At 56.4% G+C, this 27,658-nt stretch overlaps 1 protein-coding gene across 1 annotated transcript; it reads left to right on the plus strand.

Moving 5' to 3' along the window:
* Positions 1-14,696: 14,696 nt before the first annotated feature.
* Positions 14,697-27,533, plus strand: LOC140133845 (uncharacterized). The gene is made up of 4 exons (XM_072154486.1): positions 14,697-14,853; positions 16,435-17,205; positions 20,899-20,982; positions 25,859-27,533. The coding sequence occupies exons 2-4, from the start codon at positions 16,470-16,472 to the stop codon at positions 27,016-27,018; spliced, it is 1,980 nt and encodes a 659-aa protein (XP_072010587.1). The 5' UTR covers positions 14,697-14,853; positions 16,435-16,469; the 3' UTR covers positions 27,019-27,533.
* Positions 27,534-27,658: the final 125 nt, after the last annotated feature.

The following is a 27,658-nucleotide window of genomic DNA, read 5'->3' on the forward strand; positions in this document are numbered from 1 at the left end:
TCGACAGTTCATTTCCCACTGTCGTGGCTCCCATCGTGGCACTCACTAAGAAGGGTGCCAATCCACGTGCCTGGTCTCCTACAGCTGAAGAGGCCTTCTCCAAGTTGATGTCCGCATTTGCCTCGGCACCAGTCCTCTCTAGGCCTGATACCAACAAGCCTTTTTATCTTGAGGTGGATGCTCCCTCCGTAGGAGCTAGAGCGGTGCTCTCCCAGAAAGGGCCTAAGGGCCGAACTTCCACATGCAGCTTCTTTTCCAAGACCTTTTCCCCAGCTGAAATAAATTATTTGATTGAAGACAGAGAGCTGTTGGCCATCAAGCTTGCGCCAGAAGAATGGCAGTATCTTCTGGAAGGTGCTCTCCATCCCGTGAGTGTGTACACTGACCACAAAAATTTGTTATACCTCCAGACAGCCCAGCGCCTGAATCCCAGGCAAGCCCGGTGGTCTTTGTTCTTTTCCCGTTTCGACCTGCTGATCCATTTTCATCCGGCGGACAAGAATGTCAAGGCTGATGCCCTGTCCCGGGCTTCAGATGTTGTCGGAGAAGAACTAGCTCCTCAACTAATTTCTCCGGACCAGCTTGTTGTTGCAGCTCCAGTGGATCTTCGGCAGCTACCTCCCGGCAAGACTTATGTAAGACCTGCTCTCCGGAAGAGGATTTTATCTTGGGGACATTCTTCTCGAGTGGCTGGGCATCCTGAGGTGCATCGCACCATGGCCCTCATCTCCCGCTATTACTGGTGGCCAGACCAGGTCAAAGATGTTTGGGAGTTTGTGGGATCCTGCTCCTCCTGTGCCCGCAACAAAGCCTCCCGTCTTAAACCAGCTGGACTGTTACTGCCCGTGGTCCCATGTGGCAATGGACTTTGTCACCGATCTGCCTGTCTCCTAGGGCAGTACTGTCATCTGGGTGGTGACGGACCAGTTTTCAAAGATGTCTCATTTTATTCCCCTTCCAGGTCTTCCGTCTTCTCCACAGCTTGCCAGTCTAGTTTGTATCAAAATTCTGCGTTCCTTATGTAATTAACTGCAGGTCAACCTTGATTTTTCCTCTGCCTACCATCTGAAGTCTGAAGTCACTTCGTTTTAGCCTGTCAGGACAACTGGGCTGACCTGCTACCTTGGGCTGAGTTCTCCTACAATTCCCTGGACTCTGGGTCTACCGGCTCTGCTCTGTTCTTTGTGGTCTATGGATGTATTCCTTGTCCCCGCTTCTCCCGTTGTCTTCTTCCTCCAATGTCCCTGCGGTAGAGGAATTGGTGCAGGACCTCAAGTCTATTTGGGACGAGACCCGCCAGTCTCTTGTACGAGCTACGGACCGTACCAAGATCCAGGCTGATAAGAAACGTTGAGTTCCTCCTGTCTTCTCTCCTGGTGATAAAGTATGGTTGTCCTCCAAATACGTTCGGCTTAAGATACCCAGCTACAAACTTGGTAATCAAGCGCATCAATCAAGTGGCCTACAAGCTCCGCCTCCCTCCATCTATGCGCATCCCGAACTCCTTCAATGTCTCCCTCCTGAAGCCAGTCGTCCTGAACCACTTCTCCCAGCAACCCCCTCGTCCTGCTCCTGAGGCGGATTCCCCAGATGTCTATGAAGTTAAGGAGGTTCTGGACATGAAGATCGTAAGGGGTAAGCGGTTCTTTCTTGTAGACTGGAAGGGTTTTGGGCCTGAGGAGAGATCTTGGGAGCCCGAAGAGAACATTTTGGATTGGACTCTCCTCCAGAGATTTCTTGGGACCAAAAAGAAGAGGGGGAGGCCGAATCGGGGTTACTGTCACAGGTGCTCCCGCGATCCCTGCCTCGGATCGCGGGCGCACCCGTGCCTCTCCGTGCTCCGGCGGCCGGACTCACTTACCTCCCTCGGCTCCAGCGGCGTCTTCTGAAGCTCCCGCGGCTCGGCGCGTGCGTCACCTAGGGCTCGCTAAGATTTAAAGGGCAGTGCGCCAATAACTTGCGCTGGTCTGATTTAAATTCCAGCCTCTTCTTGTTACCCTTGCCGGATCTTCAAACTCCCCTGAAGTGAAAGCTCCTGTTATTCCTGCGTTCCTGTGATTCCTGTGTAAAATTAGATACACAGCTCAGCAGACAGTATCATACAGGATAGGATTATATACACAGATCAGCAAACAGTATCACACAGGATAGGATTAGATACACAGCTCAGCAGTCAGTATCACACAGGATAGGATTAGATACACAGCTCAGCAGACAGTATCATACAGGATAGGATTAGATACACAGCTCAGCAGTCAGTATCACATAGAATAGGATTAGATACACAGCTCAGCAGTCAGTATCATACAGGATAGGATTATATACACAGATCAGCAAACAGTATCACACAGGATAGGATTAGATACACAGCTCAGCAGTCAGTATCACACAGGATAGGATTAGATACACAGCTCAGCAGTCAGTATCACACAGGATGGGATTAGATACACGGCTCAGCAGACAGTATCACACAGGATGGGATTCGCATGCATATAACATTAAGATATGTCCTTGGTGCTAGCTGTCAGACTAGGTAAGTGGTGGGGAACTCACCCTGCGACGTCCCTGCGGGCTAAGGCCCTGCCTGAAGCAGATAAAGCGCCCTGATAAGAGCGAACCCACTATCAGGAACCTAACTGACGGTCCCTGAGTGACTCTACAAGGTGACAGGGAAGACTTACTTTGTCTGGCAGCTGCTGGATGGTGTAGCGGACAGGTAAGTGTTCACACTGGTAACAGAATACTAACACAGGACTGAGACAGGGAGAGTGGGATAACACAAGGAGGTAAATGATACTGAGGGACAAACAACACATACGGGCAGACAACCGGAGACAAACAAACCGGCTCAAAACCAAGATGGCTGCAAAGATACAGAATTGGATACAAAACACAGAATACCAAACAAGATAGCAGGAGCACTAGATACACAGGTAAGACTAGAAATTACCTGCCAGGTCTGATGGGAGTAGCAGGTATATAAGGCAGTTCCCGGACACGCCTCCAGCAGCACTGGGGGAACTGTCAATCAGGCTAGTAACCCTTGCAGGGCAGGGCTGAAATACAAGGAGCAGGGCGTGGCTCAGATAATCCAAACACTAAGCCACAGTTCACACACAAATTAACGCCATCTGTTCTGCCAACTGCGGACAGAGCGACGTTTAGGCACGGACGTTACCGTCCTCCTCTAAGTACAACATCGTAGTGTGGATACCAATCTACAATCAATTAGTTAAAAGACTCCCTACGTTATCTGAAACAACGCGGAGATGGTCTGACGAGGAAACTGAGGACACCCGGACTCCACTGATTGGAGCGTGTTCCAGGCTGAGGACATAAATGAATGGGCCGGAAGTATCAGCGAGTACCCGAAGTTCTGCCTTGACCCAGTTATCCCAGAGGAAATAATACACTGATCCCTGACAATAACCCTTGGGTAACCAAAGACCTTAAAATCCTGGGAAAACACAAGGAACAAAGCGGCTTTAAAAGTAAAATACAAGCAGAAATCCACAAGACGCAAGTGCAAGGCCCAGTATGGAAAAAGATGGAGGCCAAACCAGCAAACAACTCAGTGAGGAAGTCACCGGGAGGTATCAAAAAAATCACCGGCACTGGGGACAAACTCCAGCACATCCCCTCACACAGCAGCCGCAAACCTTCAGGACCATGATGGACTGAGGAGGAAGTGAGATGGTCCTAACCGGTCCGATGGGCCAGACGGTATGTGTCCAAGTCTCCAACGAATGACGCCATGTGCTGACAGATATATTCACCTACAGCCAGGAAAAGGTCCTGAGAATCTGGAAACTGTCAGGTGTAAGACCACTATGTAAAGTGGACAAACTATAAGGACTTCCGTCCGTTTGCTCTCACATCCCACGTAATTAAGTCCTTAATTCTCTTTGGATGTGTCCCTTCTGCTGCTTTCAATCTGCCGTTTCAGGACCTTTGAAGGACCTTCATATGTCTTGTATTGGCTCTTGTGTACATGTGCAACACCCCTGCCAATACATAGGCAGGCTGGTAGTTGCGAATAGCGCCCTCATCAGGTTAGGAGCTGACGGAGGGAGTCATGAACCCTCTATGAAGGTTCTAGAACCTGGTCATTAAGTAGGTCCTGCCTGAACAGGCAATAGTTAAAGGGGTGGGAGATATTAACCAATCAGCTGTATTGTAAACTGGATTGTGATTGGAGAGGTAGTGAGTTGAGTTCAACATGCAGGAGGGGCCACGGGGGCTTCTTGGGTCACCTAGATTCTGGACCCCGAGGAGCACCTCTACCACAGCCATCCTGCAGAGGACTTCTTGCTGGAGCCTCCCGTTTCTTCCCGGGCTGCAACTCCCCAGGCAGTGACCCCCGTGAGTGCTCCATCCACTGTAATTGTCAGTGGGAGTCCCCTGGCCGCCTCTCCCTCCGCAAGTGTGAACGGATCCCAAGGGTCTTCCGTGGCGGAAGATGGTCCAGCGGATGAGCCCCCTCCGGCGCTGCCGCAGGCTCCCATTTGCTTGTTCCTAGACTTGACTATGGTCTCAGGCCTTGCCGAACAACCGGCTGGAGAAGCCGACACCCCAGAGGCCAGGAGACGTCAGGAGACCAGTGAGGATGCCGAGGAACCTGCTGTTCCTGAAACTGCCACCGGGTGTCCCCAGCCAGCTGCAGTCTCACCATGGGATCCAGAACTGGACACGGATCCCGATTGCTTTCTAGACTCTGACTGTGAGAAATCCCCTAATGGGCTGAAGCCCACAATCAGGAACTTTGCTGCATTGTGCATATACTTTCCTGGGACTCCCCCTTATGTATTAAAAAGTCAGAAACTTTCCTGGACCTTCCCCCAGTTGTGCTATGATTGTTTGCTATCCTTTTACCTGCATCAAGGACTGTGCCCAGAGGATGGACTCTACCTGCAAGAGCTCTGAGCGGCTTATGGTCGGTTACTCTAAGGAAGAAGTTTCTTATATTTCCCCTAATGCCTTTCTTTCTATGAAATGGACACTCTCTTTGCATTGCGTGCCTTTTCTCCCACAGGAAAATGGACATTGCTATTTCTCTACCCAAAGTAGCTTTGCTGCTTCTAGTAACTTTATGTAACGCTTTAAGCTGAGTGCCCCTTGGGCTGTCTGAGCCAATGTGATTGTTATATTTGCACAACTATGGTGTTTACACAAAAAGAATGCACCTGATTGATTATGGGCAGGCAAAACAGCCGCAATCAGGTAATAAACATACACCAAAAAGTTTGGACATGAGTGACGTACCACCCAAAACGAGAAATTTAATTGCAACAAAGAATACTTTATTATGTGCAAAAATACATTAACAGTAGATACAATTACTGGACAAGCAATGACACATGTAAATGGGATGACCAAAACAGTAACAAATACCATACCAAATGCTGACCAGGGGCAATCCTCTGGTCAGCATTTGGTATGGTATTTGTTACTGTTTTGGTCATCACATTTACATGTGTCATTGTTTACTGCCTTGTTACCATGCACTATAGTGCATAGGCTCGTCACAAACAACTCTCATGACTGTTTCACCTACCTCGAGGCTATTTGTTTAGCGATTCATTGTACCTTGCAGAGTTTTTAATTTTTGGTTGCTTGTCCAGTAATTGTATCTACTGTTAATGTATTTTTGCACATAATAAAGTATTCTTTGTTGCAATTAAATTTCTCGTTTTGGGTGGTACGTCACTCATGTCCAAACTTTTTGGTGTATACAACTATGGTGTTTGTAGTATAAGTCAGTTTGCATTTAACCTCTTTCTTTAGGCTTTGCACATATGTAGCCAAGACTGTGTCAGATCCTGACCGCAGGCTTACGCCTCAAATCGGAGCTCCGTAATTGAATAAAAAGGTCCCCCCCCCCGCTGAGCAGAGATAGTGCCCCCCCTCTGAGCAGAGACATTGCCCCCCTGTCTGAGCTGAGACAGTGCCCCCCCTCTGAGCAGAGATAGTGCCCCCCCTCTGAGCAGAGACATTGCCCCCCTGTTTGAGCTGAGACAGTGCCCCCCCCTCTGAGCAGAGATAGTGCCCCCCCTCTGAGCAGAGACAGCGCCCTGCCATCTGAGCTGAGACAGTGCCCCCCCTCTGAGCAGAGACAGTGCCCCCCCCTCTGTGCAGAGACAGTGCCCCCCCCCTGAGCAGAGACATTGCCCCCCTCTCTGAGCAGAGACAGCGCCCCCCCCTCTCTTTGAGCGCCCCCCTGTCGATCTCTTCCATATCTCCCATATACAATGTGGTTGCACAGACAGCTGATAAGATCTGCGTCCGTGTATATAACATTGTATAATGAGATGCGGAGGACTCGGGCTCATGTGAATATTTAAAAAATCTTTATTTCTTCTTAATGCGGCCGTTACTATTTATAGTACAAACACAAAACTACAAAGGAGGACGGGAGCGGGAGGTGGGAAGAGATCACCCGCCATCAGGGAATCTGGAAGGAGATGCCCTTGAAGCCCCCGGCTCCTTAGTAAAGGTCTCGCCTTCTGCTCCTTCCGGATAATGAGAGGATTGGTCACTGCGGAGGCGGATTCCAGTCCAAATGTTCTTATGAAAAAATCCACGGTCCAGACAATTTCCTAAACACAAATTCTTCTTCATTAAGGCCTGATAAATCTATAATTCCATTGAGACGAGTATATACAGTGTATACATCCTACGCGTTCCGGGTGCCGCCGTCCATGGCGAATATCCTTCTACAAACACTTATACACATCAGACAATACAAACTCCGCCCAGTGGGAGGTAATTTCCAGGCCCCGCCTCCTAAACTATTTATTAAATTGAACTCTGTAACAATATATATGTGCATTCAGTTATGTGATAATAAGGTCACCTGATCAGAATTGGGGTAACAGGGTTTTTAACAAACATTTGGTCAACCCAAATTTGGGTTAAAACCCCCAAGGAAAAAACCGTCTTTCAAGAGTTTGCAGCGTTCAGACAGAAGGGTTGTGGGATTTCCTAGATGTGGAAACGTCATTGAGTAATGTAAGGATCTGATCTCTCCATTAGAAGCTCGTTATGTCCTATAGGGAGAGAGGTTCTGTTGTTTTTCGGTACGATTATTATATAAAATTTTAGGATCTCTCTCAATCCTTTCCTGGAACTGGTCCATAGACTCGGCTCTCGAGTCAATAGGGTAAAAATCCGGATTCTTCCGCCTAAAATCCCCACTTGTATTAGTGCACCCCTATTATCACCTGTATCCAAAGACATGAAGTAATATTACCTGTTCAGGAAAATTTTTGGCATCGAAATACATTCGTTGAGAGTGTCGGGAGCGTCATGGCAGGTACACTGACCATATTCTCATTATTTGGAGGGGAGAGGCCGCTCTTTGTTGACTATTTAAATGATAATACCTGGAATTTGAGTGTTACCCATGTTACACACCAATCGGAGATGGTCTTCTTAGATTTACGTCTCACAGGGGAGAATATCAGTACAGCTACAGCTACATACCGCAAGCCCAACGCGGGCAACACCATGTGCAACATCCCCCACCGGGGCCTAGCCTTTTCTCGGGGCCTGGAGTCAGCCGGGGCCCGCAGTACCTGAGTGGCTGGCGGTTGCGGCCTAGGCATGCTAGTGTCACAGTGCTTGGTATGGGGAGAGGAGGGCTATAGCGGATCTCCCTGGGGCAGCCCTTTGGTGTCTAGAGTATGGGTCTCTGTGTGGTGGACAGGGTGCCCGTGATGGTGACAGCCGTAGTAGCAGGGACCAGACAAAGGCAGAGGTTGAACAAAAACAACTTACAGTTCTTTATTGGAACCGACAGGAACCGCAGCAACGTGCCTTTAACAGAGTAGTGGAGTGCTGAGATGCAGTTGGAGGGAGCCACAGGATGTAGATCGCCAGCCTGGATGCAGAGGGCAGGCTGGGAGGTAGCTGTGTCCTAGTAGGATGCTTCAGCTTGTCCTGGGTTGCTTCAGATATCACCCTTGAAGGTAGGATGATACCCCTTTCCTAACTGTCTCACTACTTCAGCAGGGAGCTGGGCTCACCTGCTCTGGTCTGATGTGCTAGCTGCACTGACTCTTCAGAGTCTCTAATCTGAGAGAGAGTGAACTCTCTCCTCACACTGCACTCTCTTCTGAGAGAGAACTGACTTCTAGAAGTTTCCTGCCAGGGGTTTTGTTACTCCCACTGGTCAGGTGGTGGCTGCTCCTCCAATTACCTCTCAGCTCACAGAGACAGAGTGTAATACATGTGATTGGCTGACACATCTTACATCACATCAAAGAATTAACTCCTGCCTTACCAGGCAGGATCTACCACTGCAATGCCCATCTATGTGAGGTATTTGTTATGTAGTGACCTGGTGGGACGTATTCGCAAACACAGCTCTGCCTTGCATCGGCGAGGGTGTTGCACATGTGATATGCCAGGTCCCAACACCCCACGTTCACCATTGAAGCAATCACCATTGGGGAACAGTTCAGAAACGTTATTCGAGCGCAAAGTACGTGGGTGTCCTAGATGGACACTAGAAAGGTCATAGAGCAGGGTTCACAGGAAGGACAGGAACTCACTGATCCATCATACAACCCCACAGCACAGAGCTCCACTGCACACCCCTCACCCACCATTGTCCTATAATATACTTCGCAGTTTAGGGCCATTTCCAAAATTGTGCAGAAGCTTTGACCTTTATTAAACCTTACTAAACGGACGGCACTCGGAGGCCTGGTGCCCGTGGACTGTACGTGGACTGTACGTGGACTTTATGTTCAAATACATTTCATTCCAAGCAAGAAGACCCTGCTGTGTGCCGGGACGTTTGTGCTTTTACCGATATTAGAGACAGACCCCAGAAATTCAGATACTGGGAGGCAGAACAGTGACCCGACGAGGCCAAACCTTGGGTAATTTATTATTCAGTACTAAAAGCGAACATACGAGGTGATGGGCGCAAGCGTGGAGCTGCGAGGTGCAAGACCGGCAAATGTGCAGCCAAGAAGGAAAAGTCTTTCTTCCATAGCTCCGGATAAGAGAGTGGTTTACGTTATATATTGTACCGTGTGTGATTTAATGTACGTTGGGCAAATCAGGTGTAAATTTAAAACTAGATTCACTGAACACCTCGATAACATTTCTAATTCAGGGGGACGCAGCCGGTCGGGGGCCTCAAAGCACTTTGTACAAGTGCACAGGGGGAGGTCAGTGGTCTGCACACATGTGGTGAGAGGCGGGTCACGGTATATCCGCGTCTTCTATTCATTACTTACCTCTAATATTGTTGTTTTTAAAAAAAATCTTATATTCCTCTGTCCCCCTCCCCCCCCCCGGATCAGATCCCCGTGGGGTCGCGCTGGCTGCGTTGCCCGCATCTGTTTTCATCCTGGGATTTCGCAGGACGTAATATTCCAGTATAATCCATCCACCGCTACTTTACTTGGATCTTATCCACAACAACGTCCGGTTCCCTTTGGTTACCGATACGCATCGACCATGTGATTCAGTCCGTGACGGAATTCTGACCATGTGATGCTGATCATGTGATCTAGAAATGTGACGCAATTCTGATCAGGTGACCTTATTATCACATGACTGAATGCACATAGATATCGTTACAGAGATCCGAATACCACACAGATTTATAGTGTGAATATTCTGTTCTCTGTCTTATTAAGGTTTTCACCTGTTTAGGAGGCGGAGCCTGGAAGTGACCTCCCACTAGGCGGAGTTTGTATTGTCTGATGTGTATAAGTGTTTGTAGAAGGATATTAGCCATGGACAGCGGCACCCGGAACGCGTAGGTTGTATGCACTGTATATACTCGTCTCAATGGAATTATAGATTGTTATCAGGCCTTAATAAAGAATTTGTGCTTAGGAAATTGTCTGGACCGTGGATTTTTTCATTTCAAAGCTCTATCCTGAACCGTGCCGAGTCCTACACAATCTGGGGACAGGTGAGCCGGTTTCTAACCATATTTGATCAAATGTTTTTATATATGGAGACCCCCAACGAGGAGACCAATCGTCGCTCTGTCTAGTGCTGAACTGGTGGCAATTCCTGCTGCAGTGAAACAATTATCCATGGAGATTCTCCGCATTATCTCATCCTCTCTTTGTCTTTTGGGGTGACGGCCTCCTTGGGGGACCGGAATGAGTTTGTGATGTTGTAAAGAAGCAATATTCTAGACTTGGACAACCTGCGGCCCGAGCACAACATTTATACAAAGTGAGTGACACCTGGAAAGTAAGACACCAGTAGAGATGAGATTGTCCTACGCAACATAAACATTTGCTGGATTAGGACCTCTGGCCAATCACAGCCAATCACAGCCAGGGATAGTAGCCGGATTGGCTGCCCTCCGAACAGGCTTTAATTTCAGGTGCGATTTCATAGCAAAAGTTGAAAGCAAATTTGAAAACTGAGCTGTGATTGGATGATACGGCCAACAAGCCTACAAGGACAGGCGTCTTTACAAAAGGTTTGACGACTCGGAGGGATTAAGGGGTGATTGTCAGATTGGGGGTCAGAGTGAAGGGGCTGTGAGGTTCTGGAACTGGAAAATCTGCACTAGAACCGTGGTGTGAACAAAACCAGTGACACAAAAATTATACAAATATCATGCCTTCCCTGAGATAATAAAGATAAAAAATCTATAAAATAATTATAAATCAATCCCTATACCCCACTCACCACCAGGTGTCGCTGTCCCCCGCTCTTCCCCCTCTCACCACCAGGTGTCGCTGTCTCCTGCTCTTCCTCCTCTCTCCACCAGGTGTCGCTGTCCCCCGCTCTTCCTCCTCTCACCACCAGGTGTCGCTGTCTCCTGCTCTTCCTCCTATCACCACCAGGTGTTGCTGTCTCCTGCTCTTCCTCCTCTCACCACCAGGTGTCGCTGTCTCCTGCTCTTCCCCCACTCACCACCAGGTGTCGCTGTCTCCGGCTCTTCCCCCACTCACCACCAGGTGTCGCTGTCTCCGGCTCTTCCTCCTCTCTCCACCAGGTGTCGCTGTCTCCTGCTCTTCCTCCTCTCAACACCAGGTGTCGCTGTCTCCTGCTCTTCCTCCTCTCACCACCAGGTGTCGCTGTCTCCTGCTCCTCCCCCACTCACCACCAGGTGTCGCTGTCTCCTGCTCTTCCCCCTCTCACCACCAGGTGTCGCTGTCTCCTGCTCCTCCCCCTCTCACCACCAGGTGTCGCTGTCTCCTGCTCCTCCCCCTCTCACCACCAGGTGTCGCTGTCCCCCGCTCTTCCCCCTCTCACCACCAGGTGTCGCTGTCCCCCGCTCTTCCCGTTCTCTCCGGCAGGTGTCGCTGTCTCCTGCACTTCCCCCTCTCACCACCAGGTGTCGCTGTCTCCTGCTCCTCCCCCACTCACCACCAGGTGTCGCTGTCTCCTGCTCTTCCTCCTCTCTCCGGTAGGTGTCGCTGTCTCCTGCTCTTCCCCCACTCACCACCAGGTGTCGCTGTCCCCCGCTCTTCCTCCTCTCACCACCAGGTGTCGCTGTCTCCTGCTCTTCCCCCACTCACCACCAGGTGTCGCTGTCCCCCGCTCTTCCTCCTCTCACCACCAGGTGTCGCTGTCTCCTGCTCTTCCCCCACTCACCACCAGGTGTCGCTGTCTCCTGCTCCTCCCCCTCTCACCACCAGGTGTCGCTGTCTCCTGCTCTTCCCCCACTCACCACCAGGTGTCGCTGTCCCCCGCTCTTCCTCCTCTCACCACCAGGTGTCGCTGTCTCCTGCTCTTCCCCCACTCACCACCAGGTGTCGCTGTCCCCCGCTCTTCCTCCTCTCACCACCAGGTGTCGCTGTCTCCTGCTCTTCCCCCACTCACCACCAGGTGTCGCTGTCTCCTGCTCCTCCCCCTCTCACCACCAGGTGTCGCTGTCTCCTGCTCTTCCCCCACTCACCACCAGGTGTCGCTGTCTCCTGCTCTTCCTCCTCTCTCCACCAGGTGTCGCTGTCCCCCGCTCTTCCCCCTCTCTCCACCAGGTGTCGCTGTCTCCTGCTCCTCCCCCTCTCACCACCAGGTGTCGCTGTCTCCTGCTCCTCCCCCTCTCACCACCAGGTGTCGCTGTCTCCTGCTCCTCCCCCTCTCTCCACCAGGTGTCGCTGTCTCCTGCTCTTCCTCCTCTCTCCACCAGGTGTCGCTGTCTCCTGCTCCTCCCCCACTCACCACCAGGTGTCGCTGTCTCCTGCTCCTCCCCCACTCACCACCAGGTGTCGCTGTCTCCTGCTCCTCCCCCTCTCACCACCAGGTGTCGCTGTCTCCTGCTCCTCCCCCACTCACCACCAGGTGTCGCTGTCTCCTGCTCTTCCTCCTCTCTCCACCAGGTGTCGCTGTCTCCTGCTCCTCCCCCTCTCACCACCAGGTGTCACTGTCTCCCGCTCTTCCTCCTCTCTCCACCAGGTGTCGCTGTCTCCTGCTCCTCCCCCTCTCACCACCAGGTGTCGCTGTCCCCCGCTCTTCCCCCTCTCACCACCAGGTGTCGCTGTCTCCTGCTCCTCCCCCTCTCACCACCAGGTGTCGCTGTCTCCCGCTCTTCCTCCTCTCTCCACCAGGTGTCGCTGTCTCCTGCTCCTCCCCCTCTCACCACCAGGTGTCGCTGTCTCCTGCTCCTCCCCCTCTCACCACCAGGTGTCGCTGTCTCCTGCTCCTCCCCCACTCACCACCAGGTGTCGCTGTCTCCTGCTCCTCCCCCTCTCACCACCAGGTGTCGCTGTCCCCCGCTCTTCCCCCTCTCTCCACCAGGTGTCACTGTCTCCTGCTCCTCCCCCTCTCACCACCAGGTGTCGCTGTCTCCTGCTCCTCCCCCTCTCACCACCAGGTGTCACTGTCTCCTGCTCCTCCCCCTCTCACCACCAGGTGTCGCTGTCCCCCGCTCTTCCCCCTCTCTCCACCAGGTGTCGCTGTCCCCCACTCTTTCCCCTCTCTCCACCAGGTGTCACTGTCTCCCGCTCTTCCTCCTCTCTCCACCAGGTGTCGCTGTCTCCTGCTCCTCCCCCTCTCACCACCAGGTGTCACTGTCTCCCGCTCTTCCTCCTCTCTCCACCAGGTGTCGCTGTCTCCTGCTCCTCCCCCTCTCACCACCAGGTGTCGCTGTCTCCTGCTCTTCCCCCACTCACCACCAGGTGTCGCTGTCTCCTGCTCCTCCCCCACTCACCACCAGGTGTCGCTGTCCCCCGCTCTTCCCCCTCTCACCACCAGGTGTCGCTGTCTCCTGCTCTTCCCCCACTCACCACCAGGTGTCGCTGTCCCCCGCTCTTCCTCCTCTCACCACCAGGTGTCGCTGTCTCCTGCTCTTCCCCCACTCACCACCAGGTGTCGCTGTCTCCTGCTCCTCCCCCACTCACCACCAGGTGTCGCTGTCTCCTGCTCCTCCCCCACTCACCACCAGGTGTCGCTGTCTCCTGCTCTTCCTCCTCTCACCACCAGGTGTCGCTGTCTCCTGCTCTTCCTCCTATCACCACCAGGTGTCGCTGTCTCCTGCTCCTCCCCCTCTCTCCACCAGGTGTCGCTGTCTCCTGCTCCTCCCCCTCTCACCACCAGGTGTCGCTGTCTCCTGCTCTTCCCCCTCTCACCACCAGGTGTCGCTGTCTCCTGCTCTTCCCCCTCTCACCACCAGGTGTCGCTGTCTCCTGCTCTTCCTCCTCTCACCACCAGGTGTCGCTGTCTCCTGCTCTTCCTCCTCTCACCACCAGGTGTCGCTGTCTCCTGCTCTTCCTCCTCTCACCACCAGGTGTCGCTGTCTCCTGCTCTTCCTCCTCTCACCACCAGGTGTTGCTGTCTCCTGCTCTTCCTCCTCTCTCCACCAGGTGTCGCTGTCTCCTGCTCTTCTCCCTCTCACCACCAGGTGTCGCTGTCTCCTGCTCTTCCCCCTCTCACCACCAGGTGTCGCTGTCCCCCGCTATTCCCGTTCTCTCCGGCAGGTGTCGCTGTCCCCCGCTCTTCCCCCACTCACCACCAGGTGTCGCTGTCTCCTGCTCTTCCTCCTCTCTCCGGTAGGTGTCGCTGTCTCCCGCTCTTCCCCCTCTCTCCACCAGGTGTCGCTGTCCCCCGATCTTCCCCCTCTCTCCGGCAGGTGTCGCTCTTCCTCCCGCGCTGCAGCTCCCGAGCGCTCCGCTAGATGGCGCTGTTCTCCGGCTCTTCTCCCTCTCTCCGGCAGGTGTCGCTGTCCCCCGCCCTTCCCCCTCTCTCCGGTAGGTGTCGCTGTCCCCCGCCCTTCCCCCTCTTTCCGGTAGGTGTCGCTGTCCCCCGCCCTTCCCCCTCTCTCCGGCAGGTGTCGCTGTCCCCCGCCCTTCCCCCTCTTTCCGGCAGGTGTCGCTGTCCCCCGCCCTTCCCCCTCTCTCCGGCAGGTGTCGCTGTCTCCTGCTCTTCCTCCTCTCACCACCAGGTGTCGCTGTCCCCCGCCCTTCCCCCTCTCACCACCAGGTGTCGCTGTCCCCCGCCCTTCCCCCTCTCTCCGGCAGGTGTCGCTGTCCCCCGCTCTTCCCCCTCTCACCACCAGGTGTCGCTGTCCCCCGCCCTTCCCCCTCTCTCCGGCAGGTGTCGCCCTTCCTCCCGCGCTGCAGCTCCCGGGCGCTCCGCTAGATGGCGCTGTTCTCCGGCTCTTCCCCCTCTCACCACCAGGTGTCGCTGTCCCCCGCTCTTCCCCCTCTCTCCGGCAGGTGTCGCCCTATCTCCCGCGCTGCAGCTCCCGGGCGCTCCGCTAGGTGGCGCCGGCCTTGGCGGAGCTCAGGGGGAGGGGGAGGAAATGATGCAGCCAGTTCCTCCGGGTCGGGAGCCATTACCCGCGCGCTGCATGGAGGGAGAGGAGCTCCGGGGGCTGCTGTGACCCTGCGCCGGGAGCCGCCCGCACTCACCGGGGACGGGACGGTAAGTGAGCGCTGGGCGGGGGAGACACCGGGGGAGGCCGCGTGCAGGAGCCGCGGGCGCGGAGTTTGTAACTTTTAGGAGATCCAGACACTTACCCCCCCGGGGCATCAATGGCGGGGGCAACACTGGGGGAAAAGTACCCGGAGCATTGGGGGGGGGGGCTCACTGCTGGGGGGAGCAGCCTCATGCTTGGGGACGGGGGGGGTCACTGCTGAGGGGGGGAACCTCATACTTGGGGTCGGGGGGGGGGGGGTCACTGCTGAGGGGGGGGGGGCAGCCTCATCCCTGGGGTCAGGGGGTCACTGCTGGGGGGGGCAGCCTCATACATGGGGTTAGGGGGTCACTGCTGGGGGGGCAGCCTCATACTTGGGGTCAGGGGGTCACTGCTGGGGGGGGCAGCCTCATACTTGGGGTCAGGGGGTCACTGCTGGGGGGGGGCAGCCTCATACTTGGGGTGGGGGGGTCACTGCTGGGGGGGGGCCGCCTCATACATGGGGTTAGGGGGTCACTGCTGGGGGGGCAGCCTCATACATGGGGTTAGGGGGTCACTGCTGGGGGGGCAGCCTCATACTTGGGGTCAGGGGGTCACTGCTGGGGGGGGCAGCCTCATACTTGGGGTCAGGGGGTCACTGCTGGGGGGGCAGCCTCATACTTGGGGTGGGGGGGTCACTGCTGGGGAGGCAGCCTCATACTTGGGGTGGGGGGTCACTGCTGGGGGGGGCAGCCTCATACTTGGGGTGGGGGGTCACTGCTGGGGGGGGGCAGCCTCATACATGGGGTTAGGGGGTCACTGCCACCTCTTCCTTCCTGTTGGGCGGCGCCATCTTTCTCCCCCATTAACTCTTGAGTTGACTTTTGGCCTCCTGGGATGCCGTAGTGTTGGTGCCTGGGGGTCTCTGCTGTATGTGGGGTCTGGAGGGGAGGCCCCCGGTAGATGGGGTGTGTAGGGGCAGATTATTGGGGTTGACCTCAGATGACCCTGTGACATTGTTCTCCTTGTGTGTGAGGGTCCTCGATGCTGCGGGGGTGTAGGGGGGGCCCCAGGACGTGGATGTGTTTTGTAGCGGGGTCACAGTTTCCTCTGTGCAGATCCATTCACATGTATCACTGGTGGTAATCATTCCCTCACACTGCTGTGCTCTGAGCCCTGTGCAGCAAACTCTTCCATCAGCTGGAAAAGGATCTTTATGTTTATACTGTCGGCTCTATGGTGAGGAGGGGGTTAATATCTCCGGGATGTTCCATAGTCTCATGTGACACATTGTAGCTGCTGCAGCTTCTGGCCCATTAAGGGGTTAATGAGAAGTTTGTTGTCCCAGACATGTGAGTCCTGAGCCCTGTGACTCCGCCCCTCATTACACAGCCCCGCCCACCTGCTGGAGCTGATATTAAAGTATGTGCCCCCTCTGCTTAACCCCTTCTTGGTCTTCGGCAGGACGAGGGTTAAATGTAATGTTTACAACTTGTATCAGATTTGATAAAAAAATATCAAATCCGCCTGGCTAGGGGGATGGGGGGTCCTGAGAGTGTAACATTGCATCAGGGGGGTCCTCATGGTCTCCGCTTCTCTTCCGGCTGCAGATTTCTATGCTGACGTTGTGATTCCCGCCGCCCTTATGTCTGACGGACACCTTCCTGTTCGGAGAATCGGCACCAGAGCGGCGGTACGGCAGGAGACACTGAACATGGCGGAGTCCGACGCTTCCTCCGCAGACCCGGCACCTTCAGCCCCCCAGAACGCAGAGACCTCCGACGACTCCTCAGTGGTGGAACCTAAAGTGGAACAAGTGGAACTGAAAGAGGAACCGATGGACACGACGCCGCCCCCTGCGCCTCCAGTCACCGCAGAGCCGGTGGTGCCGCCCGCCGTGCCCAGCGCCACCATCATCGCTGCCCTACAGCTCAAGGATAACGTCCTCCTGCAGCCCTTGGGCCCCAGCCCCTTCACCGGCCGCAAGAGGAAGGCCAACTTCTCCAACGAGGAGACGGAGACGCTGGTGCGGGACGTGGTCAAACACTTCAGCGCCTTGTACGGATCAGAGGCGCTGCGCACCGAGTCCACCCGCAGGAACCTGCGCCGCAGCCAACTCTGGACCCAGATACAGAAAAATGTCAACAACCTGGGGTACACGCCCCGCAGCATCGACGACCTCAAACACAAGTGGCGCGACCTAAGACTAGAGGTCAAGAGGAAGATCACCCATCGGAGAACCGGCACCAAAGTGACCCCCACCCAAGGAACTACCCCCATCATTGACACCAAGCTCAACCAACTGGAGGAACTAGTGGCCTCAACTATAGGACATCACTGCACACTGGACGGGGAGCAGGAGGGCATGTACATGGAGCCAGGTAAGTGGTCAGTCTCCTCCCCCCGGGATGTAATGGCTGATAACAGAGAGTAATAGATTGTATCCCCCCCTGTACAGTCTCCTCCCCCCGGGGTGTAATGGCTGATAACAGAGAGTAATAGATTGTATCCCCCCTGTACAGTCTCCTCTCCCCGGGATGTAATGGCTGATAACAGAGAGTAATAAATTGTATCCCCCTGTACAGTCTTCTCTCCCCGGGATGTAATGGCTGATAACAGAGAGTAATAGATTGTATCCCCCCTGTACAGTCTCCTCCCCCCGGGGTGTAATGGCTGATAACAGAGAGTAATAGATTGTATCCCCCCTGTACAGTCTCCTCTCCCCGGGATGTAATGGCTGATAACAGAGAGTAATAGATTGTATCCCCCTGTACAGTCTCCTCTCCCCGGGATGTAATGGCTGATAACAGAGAGTAATAGATTGTATCACCCTGTACAGTCACCTCTCCCCGGGGTGTAATGGCCGATAACAGAGAGTAATAGATTGTATCCCCCCCTGTACAGTCTCCTCTCCCCGGGGTGTAATGGCTGATAACAGAGAGTAATAGATTGTATCCCCCCCTGTACAGTCTCCTCTCCCTGGGGTGTAATGGCTGATAACAGAGAGTAATAGATTGTATTCCCCCTGTACAGTCTCCTCTCCCCGGGGTGTAATGGCTGATAACAGAGAGTAATAGATTGTATCCCCCCCTGTACAGTCTCCTCTCCCTGGGGTGTAATGGCTGATAACAGAGAGTAATAGATTGTATTCCCCCTGTACAGTCTCCTCTCCCCGGGGTGTAATGGCCGATAACAGAGAGTAATAGATTGTATCCCCCCCTGTACAGTCTCCTCTCCCCGGGGTGTAATGGCCGATAACAGAGAGTAATAGATTGTATCCCCCCCTGTACAGTCTCCTCTCCCTGGGGTGTAATGGCTGATAACAGAGAGTAATAGATTGTATCCCCCCTGTACAGTCTCCTCTCCCCGGGATGTAATGGCTGATAACAGAGAGTAATAGATTGTATCCCCCCTGTACAGTCTCCTCTCCCCGGGATATAATGGCTGATAACAGAGAGTAATAGATTGTATCCCCCCTGTACAGTCTCCTCTCCCCGGGGTGTAATGGCTGATAACAGAGAGTAATAGATTGTATCCCCCCCTGTACAGTCTCCTCTCCCTGGGGTGTAATGGCTGATAACAGAGAGTAATAGATTGTATTCCCCCTGTACAGTCTCCTCTCCCCGGGGTGTAATGGCCGATAACAGAGAGTAATAGATTGTATCCCCCCCTGTACAGTCTCCTCTCCCCGGGGTGTAATGGCTGATAACAGAGAGTAATAGATTGTATTCCCCCTGTACAGTCTCCTCTCCCTGGGGTGTAATGGCTGATAACAGAGAGTAATAGATTGTATCCCCCCTGTACAGTCTCCTCTCCCCGGGATGTAATGGCTGATAACAGAGAGTAATAGATTGTACCCCCCTCCCCCCCTGTACAGTCTCCTCTCCCCGGGGTGTAATGGCTGATAACAGAGAGTAATAGATTGTATCCCCCCTGTACAGTCTCCTCTCCCCGGGGTGTAATGGCTGATAACAGAGAGTAATAGATTGTATCCCCCCCCCCCCCTGTACAGTCTCCTCTCCCCGGGGTGTAATGGCTGATAACAGAGAGTAATAGATTGTATCCCCCCCTGTACAGTCTCCTCTCCCCGGGGTGTAATGGCTGATAACAGAGAGTAATAGATTGTATCCCCCCTGTACAGTCTCCTCTCCCCGGGATGTAATGGCTGATAACAGAGAGTAATAGATTGTATCCCCCCTGTACAGTCTCCTCTCCCCGGGGTGTAATGGCTGATAACAGAGAGTAATAGATTGTATCCCCCCTGTACAGTCTCCTCTCCCCGGGATGTAATGGCTGATAACAGAGAGTAATAGATTGTATCCCCCTGTACAGTCTCCTCTCCCCGGGGTGTAATGGCTGATAACAGAGAGTAATAGATTGTATCCCCCCCTGTACAGTCTCCTCTCCCCGGGATGTAATGGCTGATAACAGAGAGTAATAGATTGTATCCCCCTGTACAGTCTCCTCTCCCCGGGATGTAATGGCTGATAACAGAGAGTAATAGATTGTATCCCCCCCTGTACAGTCTCCTCTCCCCAGGGGTGTAATGGCTGATAACAGAGAGTAATAGATTGTATCCCCCCCTGTACAGTCTCCTCTCCCCAGGGGTGTAATGGCTGATAACAGAAAGTAATAGATTGTATCCCCCCCTGTACAGTCTCCTCTCCCCGGGATGTAATGGCTGATAACAGAGAGTAATAGATTGTATCCCCCCCTGTACAGTCTCCTCTCCCCGGGATGTAATGGCTGATAACAGGGAGTAATAGACTGTATCCCCCTGTACAGTCTCCTCTCCCCGGGATGTAATGGCTGATAACAGAGAGTAATAGATTGTATCCCCCTGTACAGTCTCCTCTCCCCGGGATGTAATGGCTGATAACAGAGAGTAATAGATTGTATCCCCCTGTACAGTCTCCTCTCCCCAGGGGTGTAATGGCTGATAACAGAAAGTAATAGATTGTATCCCCCCCTGTACAGTCTCCCCTCCCCGGGATGTAATGGCTGATAACAGAGAGTAATAGATTGTATCCCCCTGTACAGTCTCCTCTCCCTGGGGTGTAATGGCTGATAACAGAGAGTAATAGATTGTATCCCTCCTGTACAGTCTCCTCTCCCCGGGATGTAATGGCTGATAACAGAGAGTAATAGATTGTATCCCCCCCTGTACAGTCTCCTCTCCCCGGGATGTAATGGCTGATAACAGATAGTAATAGATTGTATCCCCCTGTACAGTCTCCTCTCCCCGGGATGTAATGGCTGATAACAGAGAGTAATAGATTGTATCCCCCTGTACAGTCTCCTCTCCCCGGGGTGTAATGGCTGATAACAGAGAGTAATAGATTGTATCCCCCCTGTACAGTCTCCTCTCCCCGGGGTGTAATGGCTGATAACAGAGAGTAATAGATTGTATCCCCCCCTGTACAGTCTCCTCTCCCCGGGGTGTAATGGCTGATAACAGAGAGTAATAGATTGTACCCCCCCTGTACAGTCTCCTCTCCCCGGGGTGTAATGGCTGATAACAGAGAGTAATAGATTGTACCCCCCCCCTGTACAGTCTCCTCTCCCCGGGGTGTAATGGCTGATAACAGAGAGTAATAGATTGTATCCTCCCCTGTACAGTCTCCTCTCCCCGGGGTGTAATGGCTGATAACAGAGAGTAATAGATTGTACCCCCCCTGTACAGTCTCCTCTCCCCGGGGTGTAATGGCTGATAACAGAGAGTAATAGATTGTATCCCCCCCTGTACAGTCTCCTCTCCCCGGGTGTAATGGCTGATAACAGAGAGTAATAGATTGTATCCTCCCCTGTACAGTCTCCTCTCCCCGGGGTGTAATGGCTGATAACAGAGAGTAATAGATTGTATCCCCCCCTGTACAGTCTCCTCTCCCCGGGATGTAATGGCTGATAACAGAGAGTAATAGATTGTATCCCCCCCTGTACAGTCTCCTCTCCCCGGGATGTAATGGCTGATAACAGAGAGTAATAGATTGTATCCCCCTGTACAGTCTCCTCTCCCCGGGATGTAATGGCTGATAACAGAGAGTAACAGGCTGATGTTTCCTCTTCTCCTCCAGGTGTCCCCCGTCAGTCCATCTTCTTCACGTGTCGGGGACCCCCCGGGGCGATGGGTGATGTGGGAGGAGATAAGATCGGCAGTGGTGAGTATCAGAGCCGGGAATTATCTACAGTGACCCCAGAAATAACCACAAAAACGAGAGCAGGATGTGTCAGTCCGTGTGGGGGCGCAAGGTTGTGGTGGGCGGTGCTGTGGCGGGTTGTGGTGGGCGGTGCTGTGGCGGGCGGGTGAGGGGGCGGTGCTGTGGCGGGCGGGTGAGGGGGCGGTGCTGCGGCGGGCGGGTGAGGGAGCGGCTGGTGGTGGGCGGTGCTGTGGCGGCTGGTGGTGGGCGGTGCTGTGGCGGCTGGTGGTGGGCGGTGCTGTGGCGGCTGGTGGTGGGTGGTGCTGTGGCGGGCGGTGCTGTGGCTGCTGGTGGCGGGCGGTGCTGCGGCGGGCGGTTGGTGGTGGGCGGTGCTGCGGCGGGCGGTTGGTGGTGGGCGGTGCTGTGGCGGCGGGCGGTTGGTGGTGGGCGGTGCTGTGGCGGCGGGCGGGTGAGGGGCGGTGCTGCGGCGGGCGGTTGGTGGTGGGCGGTGCTGTGGCGGCGGGTGAGGGGGCGGTGCTGCAGGAGGGTGGGCGGTGCTGCGGCAGGCGGGTGGGCGGTGCTGTGGCGGGCGGGTGCTGGGCGGTGCTGTGGCGGCGGGCGGGTGGTGGTGGGCGGTGCTGCGGCAGGCGGGCGGGTGGTGATGGGCGGTGCTGTGGCGGCGGGCGGGTGAGGGGGCGGTGCTGCAGGCGGGCGGGTGGTGGTGGGCGGTAGGTGGTGGGCGGTGCTGTGGCGGCGGGCGGGTGAGGGGCGGTGTTGCGGCGGGCGGTTGGTGGTGGGCGGTGCTGTGGCGGCGGGCGGGTGGTGGTGGGCGGTGCTGCGGTGGGCGGTGCTGCGGCGGGCGGGTGCTGGGCGGTGCTGTGGCGGCGGGCGGGTGAGGGGCGGTGCTGCGGCGGGCGGTTGGTGGTGGGCGGTGCTGTGGCGGCGGGCGGGTGGTGGTGGGCGGTGCTGTGGCGGCGGGTGAGGGGGCGGTGCTGCAGGCGGGCGGGTGGTGGTGGGCGGTGCTGTGGCGGTGGGCGGGTGAGGGGGCGGTGCTGCAGGCGGGCGGGTGGTGGTGGGCGGTGCTGCGGCGGGCGGGTGGTGGTGGGCATTGCTGTGGCGGCGGGCGGGTGAGGGGGCGGTGCTGCAGGCGGGCGGGTGGTGGTGGGCGGTGCTGCGGCGGGCGGGTGGTGGTGGGCGGTGCTGCGGCGGGCGGTTGGTGGTGGGCGGTGCTGTGGCGGCGGGCGGGTGCTGGGCGGTGCTGTGGCGGCGGGCGGGTGAGGGGCGGTGCTGCGGCGGGCGGTTGGTGGTGGGCGGTGCTGTGGCGGCGGGCGGGTGGTGGTGGGCGGTGCTGTGGCGGCGGGTGAGGGGGCGGTGCTGCAGGCGGGCGGGTGGTGGTGGGCGGTGCTGTGGCGGTGGGCGGGTGAGGGGGCGGTGCTGCAGGCGGGCGGGTGGTGGTGGGCGGTGCTGCGGCGGGTGGTGGTGGGCGGTGCTGTGGCGGCGGGCGGGTGAGGGGGCGGTGCTGCAGGCGGGCGGGTGGTGGTGGGCGGTGCTGCGGCAGGCGGGTGGTGGTGGGCGGTGCTGCGGTGGGCGGTTGGTGGTGGGCGGTGCTGTGGGGGCGGGCGGGTGAGGGGGCGGTGCTGCGGCGGGCGGGTGCTGTGGCGGGGGTTTCAGGTGTTTTTCTCCCACTGGTGGAAGCATGAGGTGAATTTGTGGATTTTGAGAGATTTCTGTAGGTAAAAGCCAATGTGGCCGCGTTTTCTCCTCTCGCCCCGGCAGTTTCTATCACATGCAGATTCATTAATATATAATCATTTCTTTATTAGATGTTATTAAACAAAATATTCCTGCGTGAAGATAATTTCCCATAAATGTAGTCACATGGTCCATTAGAAACAAGACTGTGTCCTTGGATACGACCACCTCTGCTGGAGGGATTACACAAAGGGTTTTTGTATATGAAATGTCTGGGAGTTACTGCAGGTCCCGCAGCCGAGTGTGGGGTGGTCGTATCCAAGGAAGTCATCTCGTTTCTAAGCGACAACGTGGCTGCATTTATTAGAAATGTTACATTTGGCAAATGAATGAAATTAAATGTAAATCTCCAGATGGAAAATCCCTTTAAGTCATTAATAGAAATGATTCTCCCACAAACCGCGATGAAAGATTCATCCTCTATGTCCCCGCGATCCACATAACCTGCACCTCTAGTCCTGGTCCTCCAGAACCGGCCCGAGTGTCCGGACCTGAATCATCCTGTGTAATGCGGTCAGAGCTTGTATGGAGCGGCGCCACTTCTAGAGGTCACAGGTGCATCGTGTCCCCATGTCCTTCCTTTCCATGGCTTTACTGTTGGAGTAAAGCTCCCCCCTATTGACCCCCCCACCGCGGGGGGGAACCCTGATGCCCCCCCCCCCTGCAGGACACTGATGTCCCCCCCCCCCCTGCAGGACACTGATGCCCCCCCCCCCCTGCAGGACACTGATGCCCCCCCCCCTGCAGGACACTGATGCCCCCCCCCCCTGCAGGACACTGATGCCCCCCCCCCCTGCAGGACACTGATGCCCCCCCCTCCCCTGCAGGACACTGATGCCCCCCCCCCTGCAGGACACTGATGCCCCCCCCCCCCTGCAGGACACTGATGCCCCCCCCCTGCAGGACACTGATGCCCCCCCCCCCTGCAGGACACTGATGCCCCCCCCCCCCTGCAGGACACTGATGCCCCCCCCCCCTGCAGGACACTGATGCCCCCCCCCCCTGCAGGACACTGATGCCCCCCCCCCCCCCGCAGGACACTGATGCCCCCCCCCCCCCCGCAGGACACTGATGCCCCCCCCCTCCCCTGCAGGACACTGATGCCCCCCCCCCTGCAGGACACTGATGCCCCCCCCCCTGCAGGACACTGATGCCCCCCCCCCCCCTGCAGGACACTGATGCCCCCCCCCCTGCAGGACACTGATGCCCCCCCCCCTGCAGGACACTGATGCCCCCCCCCTGCAGGACACTGATGCCCCCCCCCCCCTGCAGGACACTGATGGCCCCCCCCCCCCTGCAGGACACTGATGCCCCCCCCCCACCCCCTGCAGGACACTGATGGTCCCCCCCCCCTGCAGGACACTGATGGTCCCCCCCCCCTGCAGGACACTGATGGTCCCCCCCCCCCTGCAGGACACTGATGGTCCCCCCCCCCCTGCAGGACACTGATGGCCCCCCCCCCCCTGCAGGACACTGATGGCCCCCCCCCCCTGCAGGACACTGATGGCCCCCCCCCCCCCCTGCAGGACACTGATGGTCCCCCCCCCCCCTGCAGGACACTGATGCCCCCCCCCCTGCAGGACACTGATGCCCCCCCCCCCCCTGCAGGACACTGATGCCCCCCCCCCCCTGCAGGACACTGATGCCCCCCCCCCCTGCAGGACACTGATGCCCCCCCCCCCCTGCAGGACACTGATGCCCCCCCCCCTGCAGGACACTGATGCCCGCCCCCCCCCTGCAGGACACTGATGGCCCCCCCCTCCCCTGCAGGACACTGATGGCCCCCCCCCACCCCCTGCAGGACACTGATGGTCCCCCCCCCCTGCAGACACTGATGGTCCCCCCCCCCCTGCAGGACACTGATGCCCCCCCCCCCACCCCCTGCAGGACACTGATGGTCCCCCCCCCCCTGCAGGACACTGATGGTCCCCCCCCCTGCAGGACACTGATGGTCCCCCCCCCCTGCAGGACACTGATGGTCCCCCCCCCCCTGCAGGACACTGATGGCCCCCCCCCCCCTGCAGGACACTGATGGTCCCCCCCCCCCTGCAGGACACTGATGCCCCCCCCCCCTGCAGGACACTGATGCCCCCCCCCCCTGCAGGACACTGATGCCCCCCCCCCCTGCAGGACACTGATGCCCCCCCCCCTGCAGGACACTGATGCCCCCCCCCCTGCAGGACACTGATGCCCCCCCCCCTGCAGGACACTGATGCCCGCCCCCCCCCCTGCAGGACACTGATGGCCCCCCCCTCCCCTGCAGGACACTGATGCCCCCCCCCCCACCCCCTGCAGGACACTGATGGTCCCCCCCCCCTGCAGGACACTGATGGTCCCCCCCCCCCTGCAGGACACTGATGGTCCCCCCCCCCCCCTGCAGGACACTGATGGTCCCCCCCCCCCTGCAGGACACTGATGGTCCCCCCCCCCCCTGCAGGACACTGATGGTCCCCCCCCCTGCAGGACACTGATGGTCCCCCCCCCTGCAGGACACTGATGGTCCCCCCCCCCTGCAGGACACTGATGGTCCCCCCCCCCTGCAGGACACTGATGGTCCCCCCCCCCCTGCAGGACACTGATGGTCCCCCCCCCCTGCAGGACACTGATGGTCCCCCCCCCCCTGCAGGACACTGATGGTCCCCCCCCCCCTGCAGGACACTGATGGTCCCCCCCCCCCTGCAGGACACTGATGGTCCCCCCCCCCCTGCAGGACACTGATGGTCCCCCCCCCCCTGCAGGACACTGATGGTCCCCCCCCCCCTGCAGGACACTGATGGTCCCCCCCCCCTGCAGGACACTGATGGTCCCCCCCCCCCTGCAGGACACTGATGGTCCCCCCCCCCCTGCAGGACACTGATGGTCCCCCCCCCCCTGCAGGACACTGATGGTCCCCCCCCCCCTGCAGGACACTGATGGTCCCCCCCCCCTGCAGGACACTGATGGTCCCCCCCCCCCTGCAGGACACTGATGGTCCCCCCCCCCCCTGCAGGACACTGATGGTCCCCCCCCCCCCTGCAGGACACTGATGCCCCCCCCCTGCAGGACGAGGTTCATTGATCTTATATTATAACTGGCTTTATAATAACAAAATGTTTATTAATAAGAATCGGTCCTGACATACAGTGTCATTCTCTTCTCTTCTCAGCGAGTCCTCGGCCGACCCCGGAGATCTCGTTGGTGACCCCCCTGGTCGGGACGCCCCCCACGCAGATCTCCTTTGTCCAGGTAACGGAAAACACAGAGAACGGCGACCGCGATGTGGACATCACCAAAAGTCTCCAGATCAAGACTTTCCCTGAGAACTGGACCCCCCTGAAAGAGGTGTGCACCCTGGTGACCACCCAGAACCTGATCCCGGCACCGCAGACCATCGTCAGCGCGTCTCCGCAGATCCTGGCCGTGAAGCAGGAGGTCCTCACCGCTCAGCCCGTCCTGGTCCCATCACGCTGCGAATCTCAGAACTCCACCATCTCCTCCCCCGAGGGATCAGTGGGGAATCCTGCGGCACCGGCAGAACTGAGCACCACGGAGAACGGAACCGGCAGCACCGACACATCCGGGGGGAAGACGGACGGGCAGATGGTGAAGGTGGAGAATATGGATGAGGATAGTCAGGACGCAGGACCGGCCTCTCCTGCCCCAGAGGAGGAGGACAATCCAGATGAGTGGGACAGACAGTCCCGGTCCCCGCATGGCAGCGATCACCTGCCCGAGGACTCCATGCCCTCCACGTCCTCCCAGGATGGAGACCCGTCTTCTGGAGGAGAACTTGCCACCAATGGAGACTGCTCCTATGAGCGGGACCATCCGAAGGCTCCTTGGAGATCGAACATGAATCGTCTGCTGGAGCTGGAGGAGCAGTGGGACCAGTTATATCACCGGGAGCTGGGAATCTGGGAGGAGGAACGGATCCAACAACAACAGCAACGCAACCAGGACCGGGAGCTGCAGCAGCAACTGCTCAGCGTTCTGACGGACATTCGAGACGAACTGCGGCAACTCAGACAGGAGCGTGCGGCGTCCCGACAGGAGCAGGCAGCCGCCACCACCAATGGCCCCCCCGTAGTCACCGGCGCGTCCTCAGCCGCAACCCCCAAACCAAATCCTGAGAGTCCTGCGGAAACGGCAGCAGAAACGTCTCCGATAGTCACACCGAGGCGCAGGGGCGGCCCCGACTCCACAGGCCAACACCAGAGCCGGCCCACTCCTCCCGGCCCGCACGTGTCCGATCCATCCGGCCCACGCCACAACCGACATAACCTCTACATAACCTGCTCAGAGGTTAACCCCGCCTCCCGACAATGATGGGAGTGGTAGTCCACACTGGACAGGGACGGCTGCAGACTGGAAACAATGTATCTTTTATTTTCTTCAATTTTTTAGAATGTTTCCAGACACGGAGGGGGCGGATCTGTACGGATCGAGTCCTAGGGGCGGAGTCCTGACTTGTATTTCCTGTATATTTGTATAGATTTGTTTTTTTCTACGACCCAGGCCTTAAAATTATTTTGTGTGACTGCATTCCAGGGTAGACTCGTATCCCGCATCATCTAGAGCCTTCAGGGGCCGTGCACCCCAGAGGTTTTTCACTTTTTTTTTTTTTTTCCCCCCGTTAATCGTACATGGAGCTCCTGGAGCAGCGGAGGTAGAAGGACGACGTCGTCTCAGTAGGGATCACTGTATGTATAGAGCAGCCGACGGCTTAGAGGAAGAAGAATCTCATAGATTTTTTTTTTTAAACTTTTTATTTTAAGAGATAAATCCTGTCTAGTTTTCTATAATGAAATTCCCTTAGATGAAGGTTTTTTTTTTGTTTTTTTTCAATCAAAAAGACGTCCCAATGGGACCCAGATACTGAATACTGAAGTTTAGGCTCCTCCTGAACGAGGCAAGCATGAAAAATAAGAGCAGGAGCGGAACTGACGAGCGGATGGCAGAACCATCT

The sequence above is a fragment of the Engystomops pustulosus genome, chromosome 5 (assembly GCF_040894005.1).
Source record: "Engystomops pustulosus chromosome 5, aEngPut4.maternal, whole genome shotgun sequence".
In the NCBI taxonomy this organism is placed as follows: Eukaryota; Metazoa; Chordata; class Amphibia; order Anura; family Leptodactylidae; genus Engystomops; species Engystomops pustulosus.